Source organism: Micropterus dolomieu, linkage group LG09 (genome assembly GCF_021292245.1).
Source record: "Micropterus dolomieu isolate WLL.071019.BEF.003 ecotype Adirondacks linkage group LG09, ASM2129224v1, whole genome shotgun sequence".
NCBI classification, from domain to species: domain Eukaryota; kingdom Metazoa; phylum Chordata; class Actinopteri; order Centrarchiformes; family Centrarchidae; genus Micropterus; species Micropterus dolomieu.
In genome coordinates this window covers 3,436,231-3,445,203 of record NC_060158.1, presented here as the reverse complement: position 1 = coordinate 3,445,203, position 8,973 = coordinate 3,436,231, and the positions used below count along the sequence as shown (strand labels likewise).

At 43.6% G+C, this 8,973-nt stretch overlaps 1 protein-coding gene across 1 annotated transcript in view; it reads right to left on the bottom strand.

The window, feature by feature from the left end:
* Positions 1–1,797: 1,797 nt before the first annotated feature.
* Positions 1,798–8,973, bottom strand: part of si:ch211-191i18.2 (uncharacterized protein LOC564095 homolog) — a 12,959-nt gene continuing 5,783 nt past the window's right edge. Inside the window, exons 2-5 of the mRNA XM_046058906.1 lie at positions 7,176–7,259; positions 6,933–7,084; positions 5,307–5,387; positions 1,798–4,552 (exon numbers count right to left, since the gene is read on the bottom strand). Of these exons, the coding sequence (XP_045914862.1) occupies positions 5,325–5,387; positions 6,933–7,084; positions 7,176–7,259 (299 nt within the window). The 3' untranslated portion in view covers positions 1,798–4,552; positions 5,307–5,324. The remainder of the gene's footprint in view (positions 4,553–5,306; positions 5,388–6,932; positions 7,085–7,175; positions 7,260–8,973) is intronic.

The window sequence follows — 8,973 nt, the reverse complement described above, 5'->3', positions numbered from 1 at the left end:
CTTCGATGGCAGACATCTCCGATCACGATCAAAACTCTGTCACACGCCGACACCAGAAATAAACCGGTAACATCTGAACCCTGAGGCCTCCCTGCAGAGACTCTGGGGTCCTGCAGGGAAATATAAAGATTTCTATCAGCAGCTCAAAGCTGTTTTAACAGACTTCACTCGGCACATCGTCACATGGATTTCTTCTTCTTTGTTAACTCTGTGTGGACGTTATGATGGAAGTTTTGATTATATAATGCAGTGTGTTTGTATGAAGTAGAAACATAAATGCTAATATCGTGTTTAATATGTTCACAGAGTGACTGAGGAACAACAGCAGACTTCTGCGGTACATAAACACATAACTCCCACAGTAGATGTTACTCAAAACTTTCCATTGGGTTACTTTCTAATTTTCATTCGACAGCTTTGCGATGATGTGATCAATAATTATAATCTGTTGATTTTGGTGCTAAAACCTTTTGTGCTTTTACTTCAGTAATATTTATAATGTTACATCTAACCAGTGTTGGGGGTAACTGTAATCAGATTACTTTTGTCTGTAACGCAGTAATGTCACACGTTCTGTGATCACATTACAGTTACTAATTACAAAATCATCAGGTTACTTGCGAACTGGTTCCTCAACTATAACGGGAAGAAAGAAAAATAAATCAAAGGTCCCTTTTCAGGCGTGTTTGCGTAAAACTTTTCTGACCTCACTATTGGCTTTAGCTCCAGTTCATGAGGACGCAGAAATGGCAGAGCTGCGTCTTTCGAGGGGTGGAGGTTTAACGTCATGCTGTTTAATGAAACAGCCTGCGGCGAGGCTCTCAGTCTCAGTCTGCTGACCCCGAGCAGGAACAGGCTGTCTGACAACCGACGTGAGAGACTCCTACAGAGGAGCCAGGAGGAGCTCAGCTCCACTTAAGAAGACATCAGCTCCCCTAAAAGCATCATTTCTGATATTGTGGGTTGACAGCTTCTTTATTGACATTAATCTCTATTTCTCGGCAGACTAAGCGCTGTGAACGGGTGGTGATGGTTCCCTCTGGCTGGATGAATGATCCGGACTCTACTGCTGCTGGCGGCCCCCCCGCAGCGCCACGCAACCTCCTGAATTCTGCTCTCAAACACAGCAGCAGCTGTTGTGTGAAACCTTATTGTAGCAAAATGGCCACATATGATAATGATAATTAATCTGCAGGCCTGCATGCTTCAGAAGCAGTCTGTAGTGCTGCACGCTGCCTTGTTCTTCTCTTGACAAATGTTGGGCTGATGTTTGTAGTTTTACAGAGAGATCCTGTGTCCTCTTTGTTATTGTGCATCACAGGTGATGTTACGCAGTAATCCAACAGTAATGTAACTAGTTACTTTCAGCAGTGAGTAATCTAGTAAAGTAAGGCATTACTTTTAAAAAAAGGAACTAGTAATGTGTAATCCATTACATTTTTTGACTAACTACACCAACAACACTGTATATACGAGTATTTCTAAACCTTGGTATGAGTACTTTTACTGAAGTACAAGATCTGAGTACTTCAGCAGAGGTTTAGAAACACGTTGTGGTCTTGTTGTGGACAGGAAGTCACCTGCAGCTGTGACCTGAGAGGTTTGAAATTAGTTCTCCTGCAGTTTCTTGGTCTCTGAAATTAAAGTCAGTGATACATTCAGTTAAAAGTCCGTGACTCAGAAAGAAACAGAGCATCTTTCAGGTTTTTAAGGGTGAAAAACTGAAATGTTGAAACTAAAGTTTTAAGTTTTGGAAATAATGTTGATTGTTCTGTGGATGTGAAATAGACACACACATGCAGGTCAATGCAGTTTTATTCACCGAGAACAGAGCAAACAAAGAGCAAAACTGTGACCATCCAGAATAAATCAACCATTTCTGCTTATTTTACTCAAAAGAAAAAGTAGAATTTCATGTAAATGAGTTTGTTTTTTCCTGATAAATTCCATAAAGAAGTGTAAAACTAGTGGTGACGAGTCGAAATGAAAGACAAAAATGTAAAAGGGTTAAACACCAAAAACAAACATCAGCATCGGGACTGCTGACGTTTGACTGCCAGAAAAACCGATAAAGATTTACAGGAAAATCTGCTGGAGTCTGGTTTGATTCCAGCAAAAAGGATTGAAGAAGGATTCACGTGTGTGTTTGACAGAGTAAAAAAACGCTGCATGAAAAGATCCACAAGAAGCTGTTAATAACTTTTCATACATTTTATTAACAAATATTAAAGTAAAACAATAAAACACATAAAGTCCTCTAATGTTCTTGTTTTTTTAATATGTGCTTTGATAAACTGAATTTCTGTAATATTTTAAAACGTTAAAAAAGTTCTCTGCAGAAAACATCAGCAATATGTCCGAAGACTTTTAATTTGAAGAGAGATGATTGAATTAAAAAGTTACAGTGGATAATCAAACAGCGGCATGAGAAGTGAAGCAGAGTTTAATTTAAGTCTTATCGTTAGATTTCACTTCATTAATCTATGACAGAAGAAACACGACGTACAACAAACTGAGAAGTGCTGTTATGATGTTTCCAGAGATGAAACGTGGAGGAGTACGTTAACATTTCCACAGCTGGTACAGTGACTTCTTTCTCTTTGAGATGTTTAATCTGAGTGAGCTGATGGGGGCTGCGACACCGGGGGGCGCCGCTGTTCAGGAAACACAGCCACGTCTCAGTCAGTCAGAAGTTCAACATAAACCATCAGTTCAGGTGGATTTATGGGAGTTAATTAATGACAAAACTGAAGCAGGCGGAGACTCAGACGAGCTGACGAGCGCAGAAAGAACACGGTTTTATAAAATGTGAAGTTTTATGGATTCATTTATTTTCCTGTAAAACATCTTTGGGCTTTGGGAAACTGTGACGGCAGAATCTTTACAAACTAAATCAGCAGATTGATCCAGAACGAAAAGAATCATCAGCTGCAGTCTGAAACTGAACAGCTCAACATCCTGCTGCACGTTGATGAGCAGGTATGATAGACAACATCTGCCTGCTTTGATACTTTGAGGCCTGATTATACGCAGACTTTTACTTGTAACAGAGTATTTTACATAGTGGTATTAGTACTTTTACTGCAGTAGAGGATCTGAGTACCGTAAAACTAAAATTAATAGCCGAGTCCCAAACAGCCGCCTGCTGTGGGAACACATTTGGACAAATAAACGCAGGTCTCCATTAAAAGCCTGGTCTGGTTTTTATAGAAGTTCTCTGGATGTTTAAAAGCTCTTAAACCCTGCGGGGTCGCCGCTTTAGCTGCTTCTGAGCTGCTCAAACTGTTAATCCACATATTTAATGTTTAAACGTGTGATCAATGTGTCGGTGTGGACACGCTGCACATCGTTAGATCGGTTAGATTCTCCACGATTCAGTCGTTCAGTTCATTTAACAGAAACATCGAGCCCCAAAGTCTCATTCTTAGAGATTTACAGGTGTAACCTGATGGTACAAGGGATGAAAAGTGCCGACTCGTGTTACCTTTGAAGCCTCGTTAATGTGTCCGTTCCGTCTGTAAGGCTCCACCCATCAAAAGAACCAGAACAGCATTTTATAAAAATGAATCCAAGTTGTGAATCCTGTCACGTGAAGTCCGTCGCTCTCTGTCTGCTAACTTCTCTCATCCTGCAGCCTGTTGTTGTCGTGATGTTGACTTCAAAATAAAAGCGCATAAGACGCCGTCTGTCGGAGCTGGATCAAATGAATGACGTGTTTTCGATATTATTGGATCATTTTTATAAAAGTAATATTCTGTTAATTATAAATAAACTGTTTCATAGCATCCTGTTTCAGTTTTAAATATTGGCCTGGTCAAGCTCGGCTATTAATCGGAGTTTTACGGTAGCAGAGAAAAGCAAAAACACGTCGTTATGTTTTGTTTCCCGTCACACGTTCAGACGTCGTCGTGGTTTTTTTTGAGGGATGGATCAACAAAGTATCCAGCATTCGCATCGCAACTCCTGCCAACAGTCGACTTTGGCTTCCTTTAACCATCTTTCCTGAAACCAAACCTGAACCTGCAGGTCAGAAAACTCGTGTTCTGTTGGTTCAGTTTGAAGCCTCCTCGTCTGAGTTCAGGCCGAGAGGAAACAGACCCACAAAAGCATTAAAGAGAAAAACAGATTTCAGGTCAGTTCCCAGAAGAAAGTTTAACCCTCACATTTTGTTTCTTTCTCCACTTGTTCAGATTTGTTTTCCTTCGCTCTCACTCAGCAGTTTTGTCATTAATGAGCTTCCGTACGTGCACAGATTACCCACCACAGTTCATACTGAAGAGACGACGCTGCGCCCGCTGGTCTCGCACACATTCAAATTAAAAAAAGTGAAAAAGTGAACAGAAATTCCCGGTGTGATAAAGTTCAGTGAGCGTTGTGATTGGCTGAGGTCCACCTGTGACCCCACGCCGAGGGAAGCCGTGGCTCCGCTGCCGTTTTCTGGAGGCGTCTCACACTGCAGAGGTCAAAGGTCACAGAGGTGACGGCGACCCCGCCCACCTCAGACCAGGCGACCCACGCTGGTTTCTGCAGGATCGAACTGATCCAGGAACAGCTGCAGAACAGAAAGCCGTCAGTCATGATGACACGTTTAGATTTGATATAAATACACTGAAGAACGGCGGTTTGTGAGGAACAAACGCCTTTTTCAGCAGAACGGGAACTTCTGCGTGAGTCACTTTTTCTCCTGTAGCTTTAATCGTAGGTCCGACTCTAAATGTCACGACGACTTATTACGAGTTAATCCTAAAAATGAATCTGTGCATCAACCTTTAAACGTGTCAGACAGAATTAAACGAGCTCATTTATCTGCAGCTGCCTCCGTTTTCCATGACATTAGCTTTTATCAGGAGGTCTGGAAAGTTCTTGCTCCACAGCTGATACTGCAGGATACTTTATATGATACTGCAGTATCCTGGGAGCATCGCAGTATTTGATCCTCAGTTCAAACCTCACTCTGCAGAGTCCCAGAGGTCACTCATATAATTATAATTAATTATTATTATTATAATTATAATAATAATAATTCAGAAATCTATACAGAAGCAGCAGGTTCATTCTTCAGGTTGGTGTTAACTCCTGGCTGCACGCAACAGGAAACACAAACGGTCAGATACGTGTTTTACACCTAATTTACCTGATTTGTAGATAATTAAGACAAAAACACAAAGTGTCTGAAGCTGAAATCCTCGGTGATGGAAAAGCTTTCAGTTCATCTGCTTTCTACACGCCGACAGATCTGAGGTCAGACCTGTGAGGCTGCAGCGCCCCCTGCTGGACACAGAAAACAACAGCTCCACACATCTCACCTGCTGAGTGTGTCGGCCTCATAGTGTGTGCTGCAGCAGGCTGACCAGGATCCCCAGAGTCCAGACCAGCGTCCTGATTTCCTACAGACAGAAAAGGCATCGTCAGCTGCTCTGTCAGACAACACAGGAAAAACACCGGTCCCTTCAGGTCCTGCAGGACTCAGAGGCCAGTAGGTGACAAAGACCCTCCAGCAGGAGGCTGCGGTCCATCAGAACCAGAACCTCTTCCCGTCTGCAGCCTCATCAACAAATCCCCCGTCAGCCTCTTTTACAACACGTCCTGTAAATGTTTGATCACTTCACAAACTGCCGTGTTTTCTTTTATAGGTTTTATATTTTATGTTTATATAAATGAAAATAAATCCTTCCATCCTGCACATGTAAATATTATAATAAATTCTATTATTCTTTTATTACTATAATCTGTTTATTCCATATTTATAGATTTTTACTTTATATGTTTATTTAAGTTAACTGAAGGTTTATGTTTAGCACCAAAGCAAATTCCTCGTATGTATAAAATAAATAATAATAAATCCTCTAAAATACTACAGGGCTATAAAGCTCCCATTCTGATCCTGATCCTGATCCTGATCCTGAAGCAGCGGCAGCTCTGTCTCAGTTTCCGCCCGGGAAACATGTTGTACATGAGCTCAGCGACGACCTACACAGTATATATACGTATTTATCTTCTTCTCTGTGGAGGTCGGTTTAACTTTAGCTAAAACATAAAGAGCAGACCGTCTGACTTTCTTCACGGCATCTTCAGAGTTCCTGAGGTTTTAAAACAAAGAGGCTTTTGGAGGCTGTCAGTCGGAGACCTGGGTTCTTCTCTGGAAACATTTGTTGTGTGATTCGCTGTCGACTTACTGAACACAGAGACTCTTTTATCTGGAGTCAGCAAACACAAACACAGACGGTCTGAAACCACCAGACCACAGAGCCCAGATCAGCCTGTTGTCCTGTTTCTGTGTCGGTGTTGGTTGGTGCTCTGCTGCACATTGATAGGAAGCAGATGGACTCGCACTCAGCTGTGTCGAATCAGCAGTTCTCGCTGTAAAAATATCAGCAGGACAGAACTGATCTTCTTCATCCTCACGCCTACGTTATAAAACCTTCTGCTGCGTCCAGATTAAAACGTTGAATCTGAACATCTGAAACGTGTGAAAACGCAACTGACAACTAACCCGTTTTGGTTTTAAACTCCGAGGTGCGGACAGGTGAAAACAATGTTGCAGGCGCTCAGGTTTGGCTCTCTGATTGGCTCTGATCAGTCATGCAAAGCAGAAACACGATGCTGCTCAGTTTTGGTGTTTTATTAAAACATTTTGTACTGGGTCACACAGACCCAGGTGAAGTACAGTACAGCTAAACCTGGTTTAACTGGTTTAACTTAAACATGGTTTAACTTAAACCTGGTTTAACTGGTTTAAGTTAAACCTGGTTTAACTGGTTGAAGGTAATCCATCAACCATTTAACTGGTTTAAGTTAAACATGGTTTAACCGGTTGAAGTTAAACCTGGTTTAACTGGTTTAAGTTAAACCTGGTTTAACCGGTTGAAGGTAATCCATCAGTGTAATGGCCGACGTTAACCAGTTATGTTCAGTAAATCTCTCGTTCTTACCAGAGAAACAGGAAGTGGTGCGGCGTTGCCGTGAACATCGGTCGTGTCCTGCTCTGTGGCTCTTTGGGTAGTAACAGTCACTTCCTCTTCCTCCTCCTCCGGGTCAATGAACGGTTTACTGAACTGGTCCAGGTCCTCGCTGCTGGCGTTACCTGAACGCACCACCACAACAGATCCTGTGAAACCTTTAAGCCTGATCGCAGTCTGACACTGGCCTGTGAAGGTCTACAGAGTGGGACTTACTGAAGAAGCTGTAGTCGAAGGTGGCGTTGTAGTCCGAGTCGTAGTCTGGAGGCGGCGTGAAGTCGTAATACTGAGCATCAGACACTGAAAACACAACGCAGCAACATGAACATCAAAAACACCAAACACAGTTCAACCCACGTTCTGTCACTGAGAAGACGGCGGTGAGGCTAACAGTTTCCCCCTGCTTCCAGTCTTTGTGCTAAGCTATGCTAACCCCGTCCTGCACAGAAACTAAACATCTGGGGCTCCTTTATTATAAACTTTGGTTGTTAACGTGTCAGCCAGATAACTTCAGCTCTGGTGTTTCAGATCTCAAGGCAGGTCTCCTGTCTCCCCCAGAGTCCAGGCTGGAGGCTAAAGGGGGACAGAGCTTTGCTGTCAGGACCTGCCTGAGGAGATCAGGCTGTCAGAGTCAGAGCAACACATTTCCTGATTTTATCTGAGCCAATTGTTCATCTTAACGCTTTTCTTCTTTCTTCCCTTGTTTGATCTTTCTCTCTGCGTCTCCTTCACTAAAGTTTGTTATTGTATTATTATAAGACATGTTCGCTTAGTGATGAAAGTTTCGAAACAGCCAGAACACCCGACAGTGAAAGGGTTAATAAAACGTTGCAGGTGTGTCTCATGAGTATTTTCTTGATCTGCCTCCAGTAGAAACAGGGTGCGTTCAGGCTGGTGGGTGTCTGGGTGTGTTCGCAGCACGTTGAAGAGTTGTTGTTTGAAGGGAGAAGTCAAATCCAGCTGCTCTCCTACAGCGGACGGTACGGTAAAGACCAACACATGGCCTGCAGCTGCTCCTCAAACTCACAGCTTCGACATCAGAATTAATAATCAGGTCATATCTGGACGATCAGTACTTTTACTTTTGGTAAAGTTTAGAACGTAGGAGCTGAAATAATTAGCTGATTAATCAATTTGTTGAAAAAGAACATACAAGACTTTACAGAATAAACTACCAGCAGAACATGAAGTAACGAGCTCCACCTGCACAGCTGCAACATTAAGGTGGTGCTTTAAGTATATTTTGATGATAACAGTAAAGATTTTAATGTTACTGTAGGACCACTTTTACTGAAGTTACAGATGCAGCACTGGTTTTATTTCACAGCGAACTGAATGTCTGTTGTCACTTTGGATATTTTGACTGTTTCCTGATGTTTAGAACGATGAATAAAGTCCAGCAGACACACGAGCAGCAGCAGGGTCACTGAGCCGGGAACACGGCGATAAGCTCTCTGTTTATTAACAAGGACAAGACTTTTTCCCACGAGTCCAACGGGAACCTGCTGACAGACAGAAAACGAGCGAGGAGTTTATCTCGTCCTGTTCCAGCACCGAGAAACAAAGGTTCCGTCTGAAGGTTGCTCCAAACCAAGCAGGGGGCTCCGGCTCCGAGAGCTGAAGCGCCTGAAACCTGCGTCCTCTCCAGCAGCCAGCAGGGGGCGACTTAAACCTGCGTCCTCTCCAGCAGCCAGCAGGGGGCGCCTTAAAGCTGCGTCCTCTCTAGCAGCCAGCAGGGGGCGACTTAAACCTGCGTCCTCTCCAGCGGCCAGCAGGGGGCGCCTTAAACCTGCGTCCTCTCTAGCAGCCAGCAGGGGGCGCCTTAAACCTGCGTCCTCTCTAGCAGCCAGCAGGGGGCGCCTTAAACCTGCGTCCTCTCTAGCAGCCAGCAGGGGGCGCCTTAAACCTGCGTCCTCTCTAGCAGCCAGCAGGGGGCGACTTAAACCTGCGTCCTCTCCAGCAGCCAGCAGGGGGCGACTTAAACCTGCGTCCTCTCTAGCAGCCAGCAGGGGGC